This window comes from Apiospora marii (genome assembly GCF_038362585.1).
Source record: "Apiospora marii strain CBS 49790 chromosome Unknown utg000011l_segment0_segment0, whole genome shotgun sequence".
NCBI classification, from domain to species: domain Eukaryota; kingdom Fungi; phylum Ascomycota; class Sordariomycetes; order Amphisphaeriales; family Apiosporaceae; genus Apiospora; species Apiospora marii.
The window spans coordinates 649,574-670,382 of record NW_027117382.1 but is presented as its reverse complement, the minus strand read 5'-3'; the positions used below and the strand labels follow the sequence as shown (position 1 = coordinate 670,382).

General features: G+C 54.7%; 7 protein-coding genes across 7 annotated transcripts; 4 read left to right on the top strand and 3 right to left on the bottom strand.

Moving 5' to 3' along the window:
- Positions 1 to 3,009: 3,009 nt before the first annotated feature.
- Positions 3,010 to 4,917, top strand: PG985_013278 (MYND finger; the record flags this gene model as incomplete). The annotated part of the gene is made up of 1 exon (XM_066833044.1): positions 3,010 to 4,917. The coding sequence occupies one exon, from the start codon at positions 3,010 to 3,012 to the stop codon at positions 4,915 to 4,917; it is 1,908 nt and encodes a 635-aa protein (XP_066677784.1).
- A 3,707-nt stretch (positions 4,918 to 8,624) lies between these two features.
- PG985_013277 (uncharacterized protein) lies at positions 8,625 to 9,629 on the top strand (the record flags this gene model as incomplete). Its single annotated transcript, XM_066833043.1, has 3 exons — positions 8,625 to 8,800; positions 8,938 to 9,242; positions 9,319 to 9,629. 3 exons carry the CDS (start codon positions 8,625 to 8,627, stop codon positions 9,627 to 9,629), a joined length of 792 nt encoding a protein of 263 aa, XP_066677783.1.
- Positions 9,630 to 10,354: 725 nt separating this feature from the next.
- Positions 10,355 to 11,148, bottom strand: PG985_013276 (uncharacterized protein; the record flags this gene model as incomplete). The annotated part of the gene is made up of 3 exons (XM_066833042.1): positions 10,355 to 10,757; positions 10,874 to 11,067; positions 11,146 to 11,148. The coding sequence occupies 3 exons, from the start codon at positions 11,146 to 11,148 to the stop codon at positions 10,355 to 10,357; spliced, it is 600 nt and encodes a 199-aa protein (XP_066677782.1).
- Positions 11,149 to 11,611: 463 nt separating this feature from the next.
- PG985_013275 (carbohydrate esterase family 5 protein) lies at positions 11,612 to 12,435 on the bottom strand (the record flags this gene model as incomplete). Its single annotated transcript, XM_066833041.1, has 2 exons — positions 11,612 to 11,794; positions 11,893 to 12,435. 2 exons carry the CDS (start codon positions 12,433 to 12,435, stop codon positions 11,612 to 11,614), a joined length of 726 nt encoding a protein of 241 aa, XP_066677781.1.
- Positions 12,436 to 13,332: 897 nt separating this feature from the next.
- PG985_013274 (uncharacterized protein) lies at positions 13,333 to 14,172 on the top strand (the record flags this gene model as incomplete). The annotated part of the gene is made up of 1 exon (XM_066833040.1): positions 13,333 to 14,172. The coding sequence occupies one exon, from the start codon at positions 13,333 to 13,335 to the stop codon at positions 14,170 to 14,172; it is 840 nt and encodes a 279-aa protein (XP_066677780.1).
- A 467-nt stretch (positions 14,173 to 14,639) lies between these two features.
- PG985_013273 (uncharacterized protein) lies at positions 14,640 to 16,842 on the bottom strand (the record flags this gene model as incomplete). Its single annotated transcript, XM_066833039.1, has 2 exons — positions 14,640 to 16,723; positions 16,794 to 16,842. The coding sequence occupies 2 exons, from the start codon at positions 16,840 to 16,842 to the stop codon at positions 14,640 to 14,642; spliced, it is 2,133 nt and encodes a 710-aa protein (XP_066677779.1).
- Positions 16,843 to 18,908: 2,066 nt separating this feature from the next.
- On the top strand, positions 18,909 to 20,285 carry PG985_013272 (beta-n-acetyltransferase; the record flags this gene model as incomplete). Its single annotated transcript, XM_066833038.1, has 1 exon — positions 18,909 to 20,285. One exon carries the CDS (start codon positions 18,909 to 18,911, stop codon positions 20,283 to 20,285), a length of 1,377 nt encoding a protein of 458 aa, XP_066677778.1.
- Between the last annotated feature and the right edge of the window lie 524 nt (positions 20,286 to 20,809).

Here is a 20,809-nt window from a genome sequence, read left to right as displayed (position 1 = left end):
ACTGTCGTGTAGTCGAGTAGACCGTGGACAAGACTGGGCATAGTCTCTATAATAGCGCATCTAGAAAAGTCCAGAAGGTGTATAGTCGGTTATTTTAGGTAGGCCTTGGGTTGGGATAGACTGATCGTGTAGTAGTACGGAATAAGTGACGAAGAGACAAGACAGAAAAGACATGTGCTAAAACATCTGGCAGGTGTTCGGGTCTGAGACACATGGTGGCATTTCTTTTCCCATTCTCCTTCTTATCATGTATGCATCTATCTCAATGTCTGGAAACCGTTGACTTACATACATATATGTTTGTGCGTACATACATATCCATCTTCCTTGCATCGACAGCTTTAGTTGCCGCGATCCTGAACCCAGCGGATAGATGCTCGGGACCTGTCAGGTCCTAAAGTCGAAGTTTGCGAGCCGGATGCTTTCGAGCCTCTACATCCTGTATGCCGGGGCGAACCTCCGCTAATAGGCGCCCGGAGAGGAGGAGGGTGCAGACTTAGGTAATCCCGATCGAGCGCGCCGATTTCGCGGCCTGATTGCTTATTCTCGTGTTGTGTGCCCATGCAGTGACAGACCTCATGGTGAGCCCAACCCCTTTGACTTATATGCGAGGGACGATCTGCCACTGCTATGCCATAATGAAATAATTGATAAGTGTGTTCCAAAATACACGTAAAGACAGGTAGAAACACGCATTAGAAAAATTAAGGCTTTCGCCCCCCCTCGTCCTCTCATTAAAGGCAAAAAGGTAGGTAGGTACATGGTAGGTTAGCTGTTTGCTTGCACGCAGTGTCTACCTAGCAGGTCTTCTTCTGGTGCTGCCCGACCCCCGACCTCGAGCTCGACCCAACTGAGAACCCCCCCTTCGACCTCGAAGGATTTCAGGTTATGACGGAATGCATAGCAAAGGCGAAGTGGAGGTATCCGCGTCGACAGCTGTAAATATAATTATGTTGTGCCACGCTAGACTTCCCTCATGTTTACGCGTAGCCAGTTTGCTGTACCGGCAGAGATACGAAAGACGAAGAAAGACGTGAATCGATCGGTAATTTGGCCAAGTGCCTGATTCAAGGTGCATGGCAATCTCATTAGGCAGGCCCATTGGTTTTTTAGCACTGGGCCGTTCATACCAGTCTCGCCTCCACCGCTGTTTGGTGGTTCCCCAAGCCAGTCGCTACATAAATTCTCTTTCCTTTTTGGGGGAATGGGTGTCTGCCATGCGCCGCACCCAAGCCTGTGGTAAGACGTGGTTTTAGAAGGCATACTTTTATGCTAGACAACGTTGGAAACCTCCAAAATCCCATCCATGGTGCCCCGAGACTGTAAATCATTAGGGTGAAAGGAGTGGCTTGCCTAAGGCGGGTTCGAATCAGACCTACCATGCCTAGATCTTATTTTTCATCCGTACTACTACTACGGAGCCGCCTCCACGGGACTCTTCGAGCAGGCCGAACTGAATGTTCTTGACATAGCAGATCACAATGTACCTAGCACGCACACAAGTTGTTGAAGGAAACCCTAGGCGACACGGCTGGACGTTACGTACGGCCATTTCAGTGCAGCAAAAGTAGCAGTGCAGCAGTGGGCAATAGGCAGCATGCAAGACCCGAAACCATCATCCCAGTCGGTCCCTTTTCTCTTTTCCTTCTTTTCGCCGCTAGCTCCCACCCCTTCCAGCAGTTCCCTGCCATTTTGAGCCAGTCCCAGCCGACGGTTTAAGGTTCTCCAGGCTTCCTGTTCGTCACATCGCACCTAAAAAAATCGTAGTGGAATGGCGACAGGCAATTTTGGGCCTGGCAAAAAGGCGTCCCCGGCCAGTACTTACCGTGCCCCTCCTGCTGGGTGCAAAACCCCAAGCACTGCCCAGTCGATGCAAGTACCCTCCCTAAGCCAACTGGAGCATGCCGCCTCCTAAACTGCAATAGGTGCTGAGCCCCATCGCAATGCCAGGTGCTTGATTACCTAAAGTCACTGGCACACACCACCTAGTCAGGCAGTAGTCCCTTTTCGCTCCATCCGTAATGATCCCGTCCGTCTTCAACAATTGATTCATTCCAACCTCTTCCACCAATTCGTTTCACCACTCCCAATCCTAACGATACGGCCGCCGCTATCACACTCCCCCTTTCACTCCTCGTGTAGTGTGCTGTAGTCTCTGTACGCTCCGTGTTTCTTACTTGTTTTCAGTGTGTGCTGTCATCACGAAGCTTGATGGAGGGTTTACTCGTTCTTCTTTTCTGAGTCTTTTGGTAGTTGGGAACATTGGGCTCTCTAGTTGTGATCCCCCATCAGGAGATTTGATCCATCTCGAGGCGAAGACACTTCTCTTCCCACACCACTCGTCTCTCCCAAATAAAAAAAAGCTATTGCGAATCGACAACCACACGACGCCCGAAGCATCGAGTCCACGGCCGAACGCCCTGTTTAAACCATCCACCATCTGAAACGGGTTGGCAGAGGAGAGCGATTGTTCCGCATTCGATCGGGCCTCATCTACATAATCTGATCGCCCTCTACCCGAGTTTCGGCCGCCAACCGACATAAACCTGAACCCGACGACGTATTGTTCCCATTCTGCTGCCTTCTACCACTACATTCTGCATTGCGGACCTTGTCGGGCTTATTGAACAATACGAAAAAACAAACCCAAGGAATCAGGCGCGTGCTTGTTGTGTGGTGCATTCATCTCCAACGACAATTGTCAGGTTCCTTAAATCGGGGTAGTCGCACCGTATTAAAACGAATACTTGGGCACACAAGACCACTTTTCTCTTTCACTCGAGAGTGCATGAACTCTCCCCATTAACCCTCAAACACCGCCCTTTTCCGATCAACCAAGCATCGCCTGCTTTTCCATTTTAAACGGCTTTGCCTGGTTATCGGTGGTCTCCTTGTATTCTTATATACTATAGCCGAGTCCGACCTTTTCCCATCAATTCCTCCCCTTGGATTGGTTCGATCCAATCCTTCCATCACCTTTCCCGACCCGGCTCAGAGCCTGCCGACAAGATGAGGGAAGTCAACTTCAGTATCCCCAACGTCAACAAGGCGTCAGTGGGCATCACCACTGCCCTTTACGACCGTCGGGCGCTCGATTGCACGTCGACTCTCCCGCTGATTAACTCACTCAACCACCTTGCATACCTCACCACATCCTCCGCCCGCATCCGAGACATTCTCACGGTTGATGGTGGCATCGAGCGATTGGTGTGCATCCTGAAGCAGGGGCGCAGCAAGGACATGATGGACATGTGGAAGTGGAATTTGGCTTTCCAATGTGTCGTGAACATCGGAGTCCGTGGTACCGAAGGTGTCCGGACAAGAGTTGTCGAGGCTGACATGGTGCCCGTCATTGCCACAATTCTCGATAACTACATCAAGGTGATTGAAAAGTGTCGCGAAAAGGCCGAGGAGGCCAAGCAGAAGCAGTTGCAAGACCACCACCACCGTCACAGGAGCCACTCCCACCGCGAGTCATCATCAAAATCCTCGTCCTCATCGTTTGCCAATAGATCGGGCCGTCTGGACTTCGAGCAGCGACCCTTCCGCCGACAGGCTCCTCCGCCGTCCATTGACATCTCGGCTGCCGTGTTCAGTGGTGCGTCATCGTCTGCTTCTGCTGCTGCACCCGCCGCCGCTGAACAGTCCACAACCGCCGAGGCCTCCTCGTCGGCTTCACAATTGCCCGTGAGCTCTCCGCCAGAGCGCGCTGCAGCGCCCAGCCACAGGCATCACCATCATCACCATCATCGCCATGAGGGTCGCCAGAGCTTTGCCTCTCCCTCGCGCCCAGTCGTTCAACCACTTGCGACCGCAGTGCCTAACGCTGATGGCGCCGAAAGTTTTATCCGCCCCGTTCGCGATGCCGACCGCCTGCCTTCGATGGTGCCGGTACTTCCCAACATCAGCCTAACCTCCCAGCCAACATCGCCAACAACACCCCTCCCGCCGCCTCAGATTCGATCCCCCTCGGTGCGACCCGCATCGGCCCTGGGACCCAATGCTCGTTCTAGGAGGCGTCCCTCGATCCGACACCAGAATTCGACTGCTGATACCGACGACTTGCAAACGGATAGCGTACAATCAGACGAATCAGGGGATGCTGAGATGTCTGGCACCGCCGAGGTGCAGACCACTGTCAACTTCCAGGATATTGCCATGGAAGAGGGTGATAGCACTCTGGCTGGCACCGCCCTCGAGTTGACGACCCCCACAGTCTCCGAGGTACCTGATGCTGGCACCTTCAACATCACTCACCGGGCACCTGTGGACGGGAGCATCCCGAATGTTGCGCCCACACCAGTGCCCGCGATTGGACTGTCCCCCAACCGGCCTATTGTTCCTACTCCTCAGCCAACGATGCCCAACCATTCGAGCGTGCCTCGTTACTTGCTGGACCGACCCTTACCGCCCAACCCGCAAATGCTGGCGGCCATGCCCCGGGAAGAAGATGTTCTGATGTCTCTGCAACTGCTGGCATATGTCTCCAAGTACTGTAACTTGAGGTCGTACTTCCAAAAGAGCCACCTGGTTCCGCGACTCAAGATCGGAAAGGAACTGCAGCTGCTCGACGGCGACCATGTGACCATGGAGTCTCTGGGGCCCCAGGAATACGAGGAGGAGCACTTGTTGCCCAATGATTTCAACATTTTCCCCTTGGTGGAGAAGTTCACAGTCCGATACCACAGCACCGACATGCAATACTGGGCTGGCGTTGTTATGCGTAACCTTTGCCGGAAGGATGATACTCGGGGCGGAATTCGGCAATGCGCCTACTATCAGTGCGGCAAATGGGAAGAATTCACGCGCCAGTTTGCTAAGTGCCGTCGGTGCCGCCGTACCAAGTACTGCAGCAAGGAGTGTCAGAAGAGCGCCTGGGCATTCCACCGCCACTGGTGTGTGGCAGCCTCGCAATGAAGACCTCCACACGACGACTTTGACGAAAATTTTCAGCACAAAACACAGATATACACACATGATGGATCACGCATTGCTTTGCTCCAGGCGTTCTCAGCATAATGTCTATTTCATCGAGTTTATTCCTCGATCGAACTGCATGGCGAAGCAAGCATTTCACACTTTGGCGTCCTCGCTCTGATACCACTGATTTCCCTCTGCATAATGGGTTTCTTTTGTGTTATACTTCTCTTGGAGCGTCCCACGGTCGCCAGGACGAGAAGCCGCAAGGCGTGGCCGGCTGCAACATCCGTTGGGAGCAGTCACGGTGATTATTAGGAGACTTGACAGTCCAGCAATACTTCACTCACTACGCCGCGCAAGACGGCGTTTACATGGTCTCGAACAGAATCGCTTCGATGTGCAGCAGTATACCCGCCTGCTACTGACAGTGGGCCTTTTTTCTTTTTTTTTTTATCTTTAATGTTTCTGCACTGCACACACAATGCCCTGGAGGGGAAGGGAAGGCTCGCCCGCGACTCACAGTCCCATGGCTCTACGAGACGTGCCACCTTCTTGGACCCTTCAGCCTAGATTGTCCCTCACTATGCTACAAATAGATGGCAAGGATATCTATGGGAAACCCAGCAGGAAATCGGACAGAGCCAGATAGGCCATGGGCCTGGGATAGCGCCAGGATGCGGGACGGGGATGTCCGATCTACGCTGGCTTCATAATGAAGCTCGGTGCTCTAAGGTCCCAATCGGCGGGCGGAGTTGGCCTTTGGTTCTCAGGTTCAGAGATTCACGGTTCGGGGGGTCGGGTTGACTGGTAGTGGAACGGGCTTCCGGAAGAGGTCGCTCAGCAGCTGTATCTTTTATCCATCAAACAAATAAAAAAGATCATGAAGTTCAACCATGTTAGCCTGTGCTTATTGCCTGTGAAAGTGTTGTACGATGCTACCGGTGCCTAAAACGGTCTATGCCTATGCGAGAGAGCGGGGATATGGGCTGTTGCATAACATTGCGGTATTCCTGGATTTGTTGCTGCTGCTGATTTATGATGATAATGGTGATAGCACGTGGTTTGACCGGCAGAACGATTCAAGCGCTCACTTCCCCTGATACCCAGTACATATGCACTGAGATCGGGGCTGGCAACAGTTCGCATTGCAAGTCACCCGACTCAAACAGGCCCTTGTAGATCTTAGGAGGTGAATGACTCGAAGTACACCACACCCCCTTTTTGTGTGTGCATGAGCAGCGTACAAAATAAAGTCATCGGTGTATATACTCTGATCTACTCATGGATGGGTTCTATGTTAAGACCATATGTGATCGGATTTTGCTTTATGTACAGGCGAGATTGGAGTATACTTTCCCCCTTAAAAGTTTGTTAAATTTTATCTTTTATAGGTATATTATAGCTTATTAATAAAATTATATTAAATGTATAAGTAAGCGTAAGTTAGGTATAGTATAAGCTTATATATTATATTATTTAAAGTTTTTTTAAATTAAATAAATGTGTTTTAAAGACTAGATATATTAGTTAACGCGTGTGTAATAATGTTATAATATAAAAGTAAGGCTTAAATAAAGCTTAAAAAGTCTATTTTTATCGGATATTATTAATTTAGAAATATATTTAATATTAGCTAATTTAAAAAATTAATAATTCTTTAAGGGGGAAACTATATATATTTTATTATTAAGCTGTGTTATACCCCCTTTTAGTAGTGACAGTGTGCTATGATTTATTTACATTAATACCAAGTTATTAGTATCGTGCTGCCGTGTTTGATCGTCTGTGAATGCGCATCTTCCGTCTTCCTCTCCAGTAAGCTGGCGGAGGAGCCTGAATCATCTTACCGCCGGTGATGATATGGCCCTGTCTCTCACCACGATGCCGCTCGTCTACCTGAGACGAAATACCGTCCGAACTACCCGGGGTGACTTTGTACAGGCCACCTCCATAGGTCTCGGGACTTTTGCCAACAACATCTCCTAGACACGGGAGACAAACGAGGTACGTGCTGTTTCGGATGGGCGGCGGTCTACCGTCGACTACGCGGCGGATATAAGCTTGTATGCTTTGGCGCAAACCTGAACCGTCCTGGATCGTCCGTGGGGTTTTAGGAGTGAAACCTGTCAAAGAACAGCTGCGATGCTTCTTTAGGGGCCACGGAGAGAAAAAGGCTTAGCTCGTCCCAAGTGTGCCGCCCGTCAGTCGAAGATTGAGATCATTTCGGTAAGTAGTCTCGGCTGCCAACTACACGGGAAACGTGGCGTCCATACACGGGAGGCTACCCAATACGATGATGGCCCAGCGTCCGCCTACCGACGGATCGATGCCAAACAGTCGAACGTGGCACCGTGGCCACCACCGTAGTGATCTCCGAACCTTCGAGGTGGTTCGTGGCCGGACGTTGCAATGGAGGTGGGAGAGGCGCTGCGGTTCGGGTACAAGAAAGCCGCCTACCCACAGTTTGGTGGGGGCTGGAAAGGTGCCGCGGGCGCGCTACCAGGACCTGAGACTGAACCCCAACGTCCTCCAACTTTAGAAAAGTACATGTCAAATACAAAATCGAGCCAGGCTGTTCAATCAATCAATGTCAGCAGCACTGCAAGGAGGGGCATACATATGTTCATTGTCTGTCCCCCAATCCTGTGTTGGTGGATTGTAGCACCTCAAAACCAACCTCGGGCTAAGTAAGCAATCAAAGAGAGACACAAAGGATCAGCCCAATCGCAACCTTTTGCATCGCCGAATCGTATTGTCGGCCATCGTCTCTGCTGCTTGATAGGCCTGGTAGGGCGCTGGGCGCTGGAGACAAAATAGGGGGCCAGCTCAGGATAGGATGAGGGGCCATTTCCAGGTACTGACCTAAAGGTCCGTGTTCCACCGTCCCTGATCGCCCGGTTGTGATCGGGGAGCCTAGTCCTCCTAGTGCGCGCTGTAACATGGCCTTTGCAGGCACATGGGTGCCTGAACCAGGTGATTTGTCGCTGCCAGCTACGCCACGAAGCCCCCTAGGGGTTTTAGTTGGCTGCCCGTTTTGGGGGGCACCCAGTTGCTAAGACTGCCCCCGAAGGGACACCGGGAAACAGGGTCCCTTCACTGGACGAACCCAGGCTCTGCAGAGGCTTGCTGCTTTGTGCCTGTTTCATCGCGCCAGGCTTTCTCAGTGCTCTGTTCCTCTGCAGCTCCGGCCCCGCGGGTCGTTGGCTGCTGGGATGGATCGCTGCGCGTCCATTTGGATGTACCTCTGGGCTACCTTCCCTACCCAATGGTTGTGTTATATCTTCTGAAACTTATGACGCCTGTGCTACTACGTGGTACTACTTTCGCTACCACCAGTAAGCTGCTGCGGCTGCTTGGTGATAATAATAAACCGTTTCTCTTGTTCGAGATTCCCTTTCTTTTCCTTTTTCCTCTCTTCACCTTCCGGTCCTTTCCCAGAATACCACCACTACCTTACGACCCCTCACCTCCCCTAATAAAAGCCATCCCACGGTCCGGCCCGCTCTCTTGGTTCTGCGTGCGTCTGAATCAGTCAACTTGTGTAATCAGCAGCATCTAGCTCGATTCGACCTAGGAGCATACACGCACTCTCTCTTTCCGAAGTGGCTTGACAGTTCCAACCAACGGCTACAGCCCTCGATCTAGAAGAATAACGCTACCCGCATTCCCTACTTCAGCCAAGTCGACCTTCCTCCCACAACACAATGGCGACTCGTCCTACTCTCTTCACCCGGGGCCTGTCCTCGCTCTCCCAGAGCTCCGAGTCGAACTCGCCCAACGTCAGTTCGCCGGCAGAGCAGCGCAGCGATGCTCTGCGGAATTTCCAGAAGACGATGCGCCCCCTCCACACCAACCACGTTTGGGACGTCTACTTCGATAGGTGAGCAAAGCCCTCCTGCACTCGACTTTGCTGCTGGTCCTTTCTGCTTCTTCATTGGGAGGCCCCTCCCACTACCCCCGGCTCAACTGTATCTGCGCGAGCTGCTGGCTAACAAGGAAACTCTCTCGAAATCATAGACAAGCCAAGGACCAGAAGCCCCAGGAGGACGGCGCCTACCAGGTCTCGTTCGAGAAGCTAGACACCAAGATCGAGTCGGTACAAGATTTCTGGCGCTACAACAACAACTTCCCCGTCGAGCAGATCAAGATGCGCGAGTCCGTCTACCTCTTCAAGAGCGGCTACAAGCCCGTCTGGGAGGACCGCAGAAACATCCTCGGTGGCAGCTGGACGTTCCGCGTGCCTAAGGCCAACGGCTCGGAATTCTGGGACCGGGTCCAGCTCATGGCCATCTCCGAGGCTCTGCAGAGCGTTCTCGAGGAGGGTACGTCTTTCTTTCCATACTGGGCAGATTCCCGCTTTCTTCCGAACCTATCAACTAACAAAGAAACTATGTACAGGCGACCAACTCTGCGGCGTCGGACTCTCGGTGCGCTTCAACTCGCACCTGATCACCATCTGGCACCGCGACGCCTCGAAACAGAAGTCGATAGACGGCATGCTGGAGTGCGTGCTCGAGCAGCTGCCCGAGAATCTGAAGCCCAAGCCCGACAACTACTTCTACAAGAAGCACTCGGACCACGCCGGCTTCAAGGCTCCCCCGGAGCTGCAGGCGGTCCTGGACTCGCAGAAGAAGGCCAACGAGGTGGCCAACAAGGCCAACGCCAACGAGAACGTCAAGGTCACCCCGGCCAGCGAAGAGACTTCTTAATGGTATTTGTCGGAAACGCTACACGATGATGATGGTGGGAAGTGGGCAGGTAGGAAAGAGGATATTTGAGGAGAGGACCGAGGGCGGAAACCTAGGATCTAGGGGTTGTCTCGCGAGCATTGCATTATTAGCAAGGGGGAATCTTTGTGTGGCCGGGAACCAGAAATCTGGAGGGGCCATGTTTTGTCGTTGCTGAGATATCCTCACTATTTTCTACGACTACGAGTTGCATTGACGGCGTTGGCTCAAGATTCACATATCTCTCGCGACAGACTAAAACAACAAAAGACAGACAAAAAAAAAAAACTCAAAAAGGGGCAAAACACACTATAGTGATTTTTGCTCTATATACCAATATGAAAACAGGGTATCATGTTTCGCCGTCGCCACTGCCGTCCTCTTGTCTTGAAGCGTCCCAATCGAGTGGTTCATGCATCTCCGTCGTAACTTTCGTTCCTCCTACATATAGCGGCGTAGGGCTGTAGTACCTAGTAGCTCCATTGAAGAACGCCTTGGAGATCCCCGGCCCCGCCTGTGCAGAATGCCTAATCCTAGCAGGCGGCTCGCCAACGCGAACGGCAGCAGCTGCTTGAGGCTTCGACCATTATCCAATGCCAAGACTGGCTTCTGGAAAGGGTAGCAGACACACGTCCTGACAGCAACCTTAATTCTTCCGTGAAGCTTCTTGGATTTTTTTCCTTTGCCTTGCATTCCGATCTTTGCTCTCACTTCCACACCCCGGCCCTGCGCATCACCTCCTCGAACTCGGCGCGCCCCACGCCGCGGCCGACGCCGGCGCCGCCGTTGGCCTCGAGGATCATGTCCTTGAGGAGCTGGTCGTCGACGTCTTGCTTGAGGGTCATAGCGACGCGCTTCAGGTGTCCCAGGGTCAGGGTCGGGGCGTCACCGTCTGCGTTGTTCTCGGTACTGGGGTTGTTCCCGACGAAGAGGCGGAAGGCTTCGTCGACCTCGGCGGCGTGGGTCTCGTCCGTGTCGTCGTCGCGCGCGTGCAGTTTCAGGGCGCAGATGGCGACGAAGGGCTCGTAGGAGGCAAAGCCCTCGTCGTCGGGGTCGAGGATGGAGAGGAATTCGCGGAGTTCGGGTTTGGTGGGGGTGAGGTTGAGGGCGCTGTTTCGGGGCGGGCAAGTAATTGCATGTAGTTAGCAACCGGGCTGGTTATACTTGGGGGCGTGGGGGATGAGGGCAGAGAGAGAGGTAATGCAGAAGGACAGGGAAGAACGTACACCATGGCTCGCCGCACGTCGCTGATGGGGATCACGCCCTCCTTCTCGCCGTCCATTTCCTCCGAGAAGAGCGCGAAGGCTTCTTTGATCTCGGCCTCTTCGCGCGCGGTGATGTTGTGCTCCTTAGCCAGCTTGGACTGGCGCTCCTTGGGGGCGGCGGCGGCCGAGGCCGCTGGGGCTTTTCGTTTCGCGGGCTGTGAATGCGTCGGGCGGTTAGTTTTGCGGCTTTCCCTGTTATTGAAGCATACAGCGGAGGCTCGGGCTGGGCTTACCATTGGTGTCTGTGAGTTGTCGCGATCGTGGAGGGGTGTTCAACAAGCGAGAGAATGTAGTCGGGAATAGATATGGGTGAGTGGCATTTGCCGGTGTCGAAAGTGTATCCTGCGGAATCTACCTTCGTGTTGGGATTTGGTGACGGCGATGAAAGACGTCACCCCACTGCGGAATGCGCGCCGTTCCTGGATAGTGGGGGACCCATGCTTTTTAGCTTTTGTTCGCCCGTCCGGGGTAGACCAGCAACAGCGAAATGGCAGTTACATACAGCGATGTGAGAGACAACGTGTCTTGGGACTTAGACATGTGTTTAATAAATCATGGGTAAGTATAATTTTGGCATATACTTGTCATATAACTATGTATGTACGTACATGTAGGTATGCATTACAAATATCGCTGCCCCCAGGTCTTATGACTCGCGGGTCCTTGGGCTGTTATCGCAAGCCGAGTTGCCTTACACCCTTACAGTCTACTTCGCACAAACTCGGCCACAAGTCCCGGCCAGTACGCGGACTGGAAGTAGCTGGAATGCGCCGCAACCTCGGTTCCTTGCGCACACAGCGGGTCGTCCACGACGCAGTAATCGCGGAAGCGGTCCGTCCAGAGACTCAGGTTCTTGAGCATGGCCTCGGTGCGCGGGTATCGCTGCATTCGCGTTCACGGCGCTGGTTAGCCGAGCTCGGCATATCACATCACGACAGGTAACTGAATGGAAAGGAGAACTAGAAAAAGAGAGAACTCACCCCGTCGGCGGCCGACCCGTTGCCGACATTCCACGGCATGTCCGCGTTGTGGTGCAGCTCGCCAAACGTCACGACGGCGGCGACGCGCGGGCCCGGGAACTCGTCCGGCGCCAGGGCCGGCGAGCTGGGCTGTACACACGTCCCCGTCAGGTCGAGGCCATCGCCGCCGCCCGCGAGCAGGTCCGTGACGAGCGCCCCTCCCTGCGACCAGCCGGACACCACGAGGCGCGAGCTGGGGCACGCCGTTGCGTAGGCCGTCAGGTTCCCGCGGAGCATCTGGATCCCGTCGTACTGGTCCTGACAGATGGTTTCGGCGCCGCTGTTGGCGTCGTAGGCGATGGATTGGAAGCCGCAGGTTTGCTTGCTGTTGCTGCTGTTGGAGGTGACATCGTTGCAGATGGCGTCGGTGATGCTCGTCTGTAGACCTGGGACCGATTCCCCGTGGCCGCGGACGAGGAAGATTTGAACTGAGTTGCAGGTGGCGTTGTTGGTGGCCGCGGCGGCGCTCGCGGTGGCGGCGACGAGTACACAAGAGTAGCGCATTGTTCTGGATTGGCAAATTACGATTTTACTACCGAATACTTCTCAGAAGGACCCTTGGGAAGGCCAACATCATATATCAAGGCGCATTCTCACCCCTGCGCGGCATATACTCCTCCTCCCTGTACAGAATGGCGGATAGGCAATTTCACCTGCTTGCCAAGCTTCCCCATCTGCTGGGGCTTATACTTGGCAAGAGGCTGGTCTTCTGGTTATTGCACGAGTAATGAAGCAGAAATATATTGCTCTGTTGCCCAAAGCGGATTGAAGTATACGTATCCATTCGAGATGGGTCCTATTGGCTGCCGTATAAGTATGCCGAGGACGATGAAGGTATAAATGTACCGGCATATAATACCAAGAGTCCGCCTGTTTTGCAGTGGCTGTCTATCTACCAGTCTAGCGGCGCATTATGGAAGGCCGTCCAGACTAGAGAGGCTCGAAGGAGCAAAATCTAGACTCCCCCAAAAACGGTGACGCACATGATAAGAGTATTGTTTCTTTACTGACTTATGTTACTGGGCAACTAATGAAAAGCAGGCGTCTTATGCTCCCTATGCGGCTAGAAATGCCCGCCCCACAGAATGCCTGACGTCTTGCAATTCGTCGGCTTTTGGATCCATCGGCTCTGAAATCGTCGGCTTCGGCATTCCACCTCACCAGAACATATTGCGTGCTTCTGCCATTGGGGGTTACATCGGAGAACACCTTGAATTCTCGTCTCAAAGATCAGTTTGTCGTGCATTGGAAACATTGACTTCCAATCTCTCAATCATTCTGCATTGGCCGCATCGTCAGGTTATCAGCATCCTCATCGACTCATACCTTCATTATCTTTTCCCACCCCACTAACCCCCACCATCACCAAGAGAATCTAGAAAGAAGTCACATCACCTCAAGATGGCTTCCGCACCCGACATCAAGGTGAACAACCTGACCTACACCTTCCCGGACTACTCGACCGGCGTGACGGGCCTGAACCTCGCCGTGCCGCCGCGCAGCCGCACTCTGCTCATCGGCGCCAACGGCGCGGGCAAGACGACGCTGCTGCGCCTGCTGGCCGGCAAGCGCCTCGCCCCCTCGGGCGCCATCACCGTCTCCGGCCTGGACCCCTTCACCGACGGCCTCGAGGGCGTCACCTACCTCGGCCTCGAGTGGGTGCTGAACCCCATCGTGCGGACCGACATCGGCGTCGAGGAGCTTTTGAGAAGCGTCGGCGGCGACGCCTACCCGGCCCGCCGCGACGAGCTCGTCGGCGTCCTCGATATTGATGTCCGCTGGCGCATGCACGCCGTCTCGGACGGCGAGCGCCGCCGCGTCCAGCTGGCCATGGGCCTGATCCGGCCCTGGACCGTCTTGTTGCTCGACGAGATCACGGTCGACCTCGACGTGCTGTCGCGGGCCGAGTTCCTGGGCTGGCTGAAGCGCGAGACGGAGACGCGCGAGTGTACGGTGGTCTACGCGACGCACATCCTCGACAACCTGGCCGGCTGGCCGACGCACCTGGTGCACATGCACCTCGGCACCATCCGTGAGTGGGGCCCCGCGGACCAGTTCCTCGGCGACGCCACGGGGTCCCGCACCGGCAACAGCCAGCTGGGCGAGCTGGTGCTGGGGTGGCTCAAGGACGACCTCAAGGCGCGGGGGCCGCGCAGCGAGGTCCAGCGCGGGGCCGAGGGGAAGTCGTATGAGGCGGGTGGGCTGGGAGGGTATGGGCTGGAGAAGCGGGTGGACGAGTAGAGAGTTTGACGGGGCCAGAAGAATCGCGATGCCGTGAGAGTAGAAATTGGTTGCCAACCAGCGACGGCATCCGATAAAGAAGAAGAAGGGTGCACTTAACTTGCATTCTTTGGCGTTTACTACAATGGTTGGGTTCTTTCACGATCCTTGTGGCATTTTCGAGGAGTCTCAACGAAAGATACGAAAGGGCATTTTAGTGTACTAGGCGTTTTGGGGGAACTCTTGATATAACAGCGGCATATAAGAAGTGCGGTTTCATCACCGGACTAGAGGGTAGAGAAATTTTTGGTTGAGTTTTGATGCATTTTAGATACCTCCTTTCAATATGGGAAACCAAAGTACACGGAGGCACTCTAGAGAGAGAATACACTGTCATACAAGCAAATTGGTCTGGGGAATGTAACTATACTTCAACAACGACAGCCGATCGTAATGGGTGACTTGAACATAATCCCGACTCCCGCTTCTCAAGGTTTCTTCATAAGCGTGGTCATGGTACAGTTCATCAACTCCGCCACACCATTCATGCCGTGATCCTCGAGATGCCCCAGCACTCCCAGCCTGTAGTCGTCCCAGCTCAAGTTCACCCCGCCGTCCCTCGCGAGCTTGGCCAGGGTCGCCTTGGTCACGGGCCCGGCATGCCTTACCTCCAGGTCGCCGTTGAGGCCCTGCTCGACCTCCTCGACGTCGCGGAGGTGGGCGGTCGCGAGGGCGCCGAACGCGGGCGACGCCGAGAGGGTGAACATGGAGGGCAGGACGACGTTGAGGTTGAAGCCGCGGACGTAGGCGGCCAGGTCCTCGACGACGCCGCCCGCGAGCAGGCAGCCGTGCGCGTTGGCGTCCTTGGCATTGAAGGCGCGCGACCGCCACAGGCAGTTGCAGACGTCCATGAGGAAGCCGTTGAACTCGTTGATGTACTCGACTGAGTACGTGTCCGACATCTTGCGCGAGCCCACCTGGCCCGCCATGGCCGTCTGGAAGCCGGCCTTGTACCGCGCCAGCACGCCGCACAGGCGCGCCACCGTCGCCGGGCTCGTGGCGAAGTGCAGGATGTACACGAGGGGCGGCGGCGGGATGACGATCTGGGCGTGGCGCAGGAGTTGCGGGTTCGACGCGAAGCGCGACGCTTCGTCGTAGAAGTCGAGGACGGCTGAATGCGCAGCCATGGTGTTGCTGCTGTTGTTATTGCTGGCGGAGGAGGGGAGCGAGGCGGTCTGGAGAACGGCCAGGGCGAGCTTGTTGACGTGGGTCACGAGGTCCGGAATGGCCGACGAGGTAGAATCCCGACTACTCTGCGGCTGTGCCAGCAGGAAGACGGCCCAGTTGCGCAGCAGCGAGGTGTAGCAGCCGAGGACGGCCAGCTGAGAATTTGGGGTGCCATCGAGCACTTTGGCCTCGAGACGCTGGAACACCGCCTCGTAGAGACCCGAGAAGTCGCTGGAAGGTAGCGGCGCGTAGGACAGCACCTCGAACATCGAGGCCCGGCCCCGACCGTTCCAGGATTTCAAGACCTCGCTCAGCAGGCTGAGAAAGACCGGAGGCAAGTTCCTGGTGGCTCTCGCGTAATCGCGCATGATCTCTAAGATGCCCTCCAGCTCCGATTCCCCGTCTCCGCTCACGAGATCCTGCGCGCAAGAGACCATCCAGTTGGTGGCGCGCTGCAGCGATTCGGCATCGGGCCGGAGCAGCAGGAGCTTCTGGAGCAGCGGATCGGACAAGACCGAAATAAGCTGGTTGGGCATCTCGATTGTCTCGAGAGCCTTCACCAGCCCGTCGGCATTCTCGATCTCCTCGAGCGTGACCGAGCTCTCGTTTGCGTGCGAGGTGTGCACCTCGGGCACCAGCGCCGCCCTCCGAGCGCCGTTGGCGTTGCGCGCGACGTGGAACGCATCTTGCACGGCGTTGGCATTGCGCGACGTTTGCGCGTGCGCGCTCTGGATCTCGTCGAGTCGCTCGCGCCACTGCAGGTCCGGGTGCTTGAAGGCGGACGCCTTGCCGCGCGTCGCCTCCCCGACGATGATCTCGGGGTAGTAGTCCTTGAAGACGCGCAGCAGCCCGGTGAGGGCTGGGTCGCTTCCCGTCTGGCGGCTCAGGGACAAGAGGGTCTGGATCCGGTGGGGGCGCACATGGCGGCGCCGCGTGATCATGGCGAGCAGCTGGCAGAGGGACGGCCGCAGCGCCGCCGTGTCGAGGAGGTTGAACAGGACCGGGTACGACTGGGACAGGGCGCTACCGTCGACGATGTGGTTGATCATGATGATCCATCGGAGCAGGGCGGCCTGGATGGCCAGAGAGGGCTTCAGGACACCATGGCCCAGGCAAGCGACGACCTTGATGATGATCTCGCTGGCTACCTTTGTGGCTGGGTAGAGGTTCCGTATAATACTGTTGAGACTGGCCTGGTCCAGGTAGTTGCCAGCCGATGTGGTGACCAGGTCAATGAGCTCTTTCAGGTCATCGGGCAGGACACCGTTCTCGTAGCATGCCGATCCCAGAGTCTCGACGGCGGGCTTGATACTGCTACCGCGACTTTTGGCCTTTAGCTTTGCGCCTGTCACGGTGGGTTAGAAACGGTTCGCGAGGGGATGCGATGGTGTTTGGCAAAACCAGAATCAACTTACCATGGATGACTTCGGCAAGGCTGTCCTTGAGGTCATCATGACTGGACATAATGAAACAGTTACTTTCATCTATCGTGGAGATTCCGGTATCAATATGATGAGTTGCGGCGCGTTAAGTGCTGTGGATTTGACGCGCCTAGCACTAAAGACGCCTGGCCAATCAAGTCGATCATTGCCGGCGTCAAGTGAGTAACCTGCCCCCCGATTGCTAATGCGCCTACCCTACTACGCCTGGCCAGACCATGAATGTCCCTTGTAGAACAAAACCACTGATTGATTCACTGGCTACATGTGAGTATACCTATTCCACGCATCCATATTAGTCAGTTGGCAGCTGATCGCATCTTCTTCCTCGCGCATCTAGCAATGTTACACACTTTATGGAAGAATGCGCAATGTCACCGAAAGAGGGAAAGTACAACCCACCAGAGTCGACTTGTACCTGCCTAACCGGTGCCTTCGAGTCGCTGGTCGAGCTCCATACCTGCACCTACTTGCATACTTACCACTTATGTGTAAATACCTACATTGATGACTTACTTACCGATACATCCCTTCAACCGTGTGTGTACCCTGGGTCATATCATATGCACCGTATGTACGACATAACCGCCCAGAACTGTCCGGGTTTCGGCTTGGCTTGGGCTGACAGCAGCTTCACCGCACCCTACCCTAGGCCTGCTTGTCCTGGATCGAGTCTGACCACAAGCCATGTCAGCATCTGTGTAGATATCCCTCAGCGACGCAAGGCCTCGCCGGAAACAAGCAATTCTACTACCATCATACGGCTCTCGGCTCTCTACTGCGCCTATGTATCATGCCGGTCCCAGCTAATGCGCCTCAATCCTCCCGTTGCAGCTGTTCTGTCTGCCGGTGCTGCTGGTCTCCGAAGCGTTGGCTCCTGGGTCTCCAGTCTGCGGTATGTTGGTGGCTAATCACTCTTCCCCCATAATGCATGTCATGTCGATTTCTGCTGCACTTCGACAACAAACTGCCGGGGCAGGCCCAAAGCCTGGCTGCATCGGGGCCTAGTCCCATTGCCTTCTATCCCCGTCGGTCATCATTTCCGTGACTTTGCTCATCACCACGCCACAATAGTCACGGCCTTGCATAGTTGCTCGGCTTTTGTGCCACCCCAAAATCCATCGCTAGCAAAGTGCTTTATCGACTGCATAGAGGTTGCGGAGTGTGTTGGGACTCTACGAACCAATAACACTCCAATCTCACCACCCAACAACCACCAGAGGGACTTTTTCTGAGAGCCGGTGGAACATCAGAGAAATTTATCAGGTACAAAACGGGGCAACAGCTGCGAACTCGTCGTCAAAGCTATTGGGCACATTTGGTGCCTGTGCGACATAGGCATACCCTTCCTATGCCGCCCACGAAGAAGGGTAGGTAACATGCCATTGTCCTTCGCCAACGCGGCTGCGGGGCAGGACACAAGCGACTGGGACGTCTTATAAGTACTTAAGGTAGGCAGATCTCACCACTATGGCAAGCAAAAGCTTGCTTAACCCCCCCCTAGGGAACGAACACCCAAGGGAACAACAGCAACCTCCGGCTATATCAGACGCAACAGTACGCATTCGGCCCATGCGAATTCCTGCACTTTGCCTTGCACCAATCGCCCTCCCCGGCCATAGACGGGCATTGCATTATCGAGCCTCGGAGCCCAAGAAGGACTCCAACCGCACGATTCCACTCAGAAACTAGCCCTCTGGTTTCAGCCTCGAGACTGCTGGGTTTGCTTTTATTATCGGTTGCGGCACTTATCGCCGACCCCTGTTTGCATCGCTGCATTGGTGCTTACCTCGAATGGCGCCAGAGCTGAATCATATCAGAGATTGAACTACGCGGCCCTGTATATATACGAATACTGATTTCTTACAAACGTAGCACAAGGGGCTATTGTGGCAACCACTGAGAGACTGCACCATCCTTCCACCCACGATGCTTATGCCGCCCTCGCAAAAGTGGCTGAGTAGAATTATTTTTAGCGCAGGCACTTAGTTGACGGCTTCTACAAAACGAAGCCGATCCCGTATAAGTCGACGTTCGGCAACAAAAGACCAATTTCACGAGGAGAGCCGGCTTGGTGTCAACCAAACTGGAATGTCGCACTACGATACGCCGTCTGGTTCCGCAGATATCGTTATCCTGCGAGACCAGGAAGAGTACATCCCGCTTACCACCATTTTGGACGAGAACGATGTCATTGTTCTCCTGACTCCTTTGGTCGTTCCTCTCCAGCGGGATGCGGATGCTGGGATAGATCCATTCGAGAGCCTGGGGCGAGCACTCGCACTGAGGCATCCACATATACGCCACGTTCCATATACGGCCCGCGATGGGATCACCGAATACCACGTTGCTCACATACACAGAGCCAAGGCCATCATATTCGTGATCTCGGGGAAGCCGATTACTAGCCAGCCCTCGCAAGCCGATATTGCGGAGGTGGCCTGGATGGTAGGCAACACTCGGCCGCAAATTGTTCTCGCCTGCTACGACGTACAGAACCTGGGGCTTCTGAAGGCAGACTTCCCTGCTATAATCCAATTACCAAGCTACTCGCCACGCTTCCTGCAGCAAGCTGCCGCTGTATTGTTTGGCGAACCGCCCACACGGATTCCAGTTGAGACGACCACGCAGCATAAATGGGTAGTCGAAGCATTGCCGGACGAATTGGTGGCAACGGACGTGACACCTTTTGAGCGCCTTTGGAACAAATGTCTACCTGACCAATTTCAGCTTGACAACTACTCCCTGCGATCACTACTTGACAGGGTTGGCTGGAGTCGGCACTACGTGGTGAAGTTGCCGAATTCGGGCGAAATCATTGGATTCTGCGCAACATATACGACCTTTCTCAATGGGGGCGACGCAGACCTTGTCGGTTCCATTGCCGCGATTCTGGTGGAGCCAACGTACAGGCAAAGAGGAATCGGGAGAGCGTTACATGACGAGGCTCTGTTCCAGTTAAAAAGAGTGCGTGGAGTTCGAAGATTGCAGCTGGGCAGCACTTTCCCACGTCTGCTCTATGGCATTCCTCAGGGGTCTGCCGCCATCAGATGGTTTCAGCGCCAGGGGTGGAGGATGGATTTCAAGACGGATGGCCTCGGCCGGGAGGTTTGCGACTGGGTTTTGGATATACGAGATTGGCCGAGCGGCAGCTTTGCAGCTGCCATGTCCGGCTTCAGCTTCCGGGTTTGCGACATGAACGAGCTGGATTCGGTCAAAGAGTTCGTGCGGCGGGAGTCCTTTCGGAACGACACAATGGGGCTGTGCGACCAGTACACGGCCAGTGAATGCTTCGATGTTGTGGTTGGACTGTGGGAATCGACAGTCGTGGCGGCAGCTTTGACGTACTCACCACGCTCGGGTTCGCAGGCTGAGCTGGACTTACCATGGGCCCGCTCTATAGGGCCCGATGTTGGCGGAGCCACCTGCATATGCATTGCAAGTAAGTATATGATACCAACAACCTAAAGGAGGCGGATCTAACTGCTACAGACGATAATGCAGCAATTGCGAGCCGCAAAGATGCCATCATGTTTAGGCTATTAGACACTTGCATCAGGTCACTCGAAAGGCAAGGCGCAAAGCGGGTGTTTCTGGATGGGGTTAAGGGGGGCCATGAGGGCTTCCAGTCTACAGGTAGGCAACTCCATGATTCTTTTCAACGGCCCGGCTGATACTGTAGAAGGTTGGCGAAAGTGGGCCAGTTACTGTGAAGTTTGGCAGCCGGTGTGAAGCTTCTCAACGTTTACGGGTCTGGCCCGCGCCCTTTTGCAGTAAGGAGATCGGATTCGTCACGCACCAACGAAATACAAACACTTGAAGCAACCATAAGGCTTCTCAATTGCGAATACGCTACTGCCTGGGTAGCAGACCGCGCGCCGAGATGCGGAAGTTTCCTTAATTGGTCATTGTGGCTGTTTTCTAAGCCCCAGGTTCGGCATTGTCTTGCCAAATCATCATGCAAGGTCGGCTTGCTGGCACATGACGCCCGC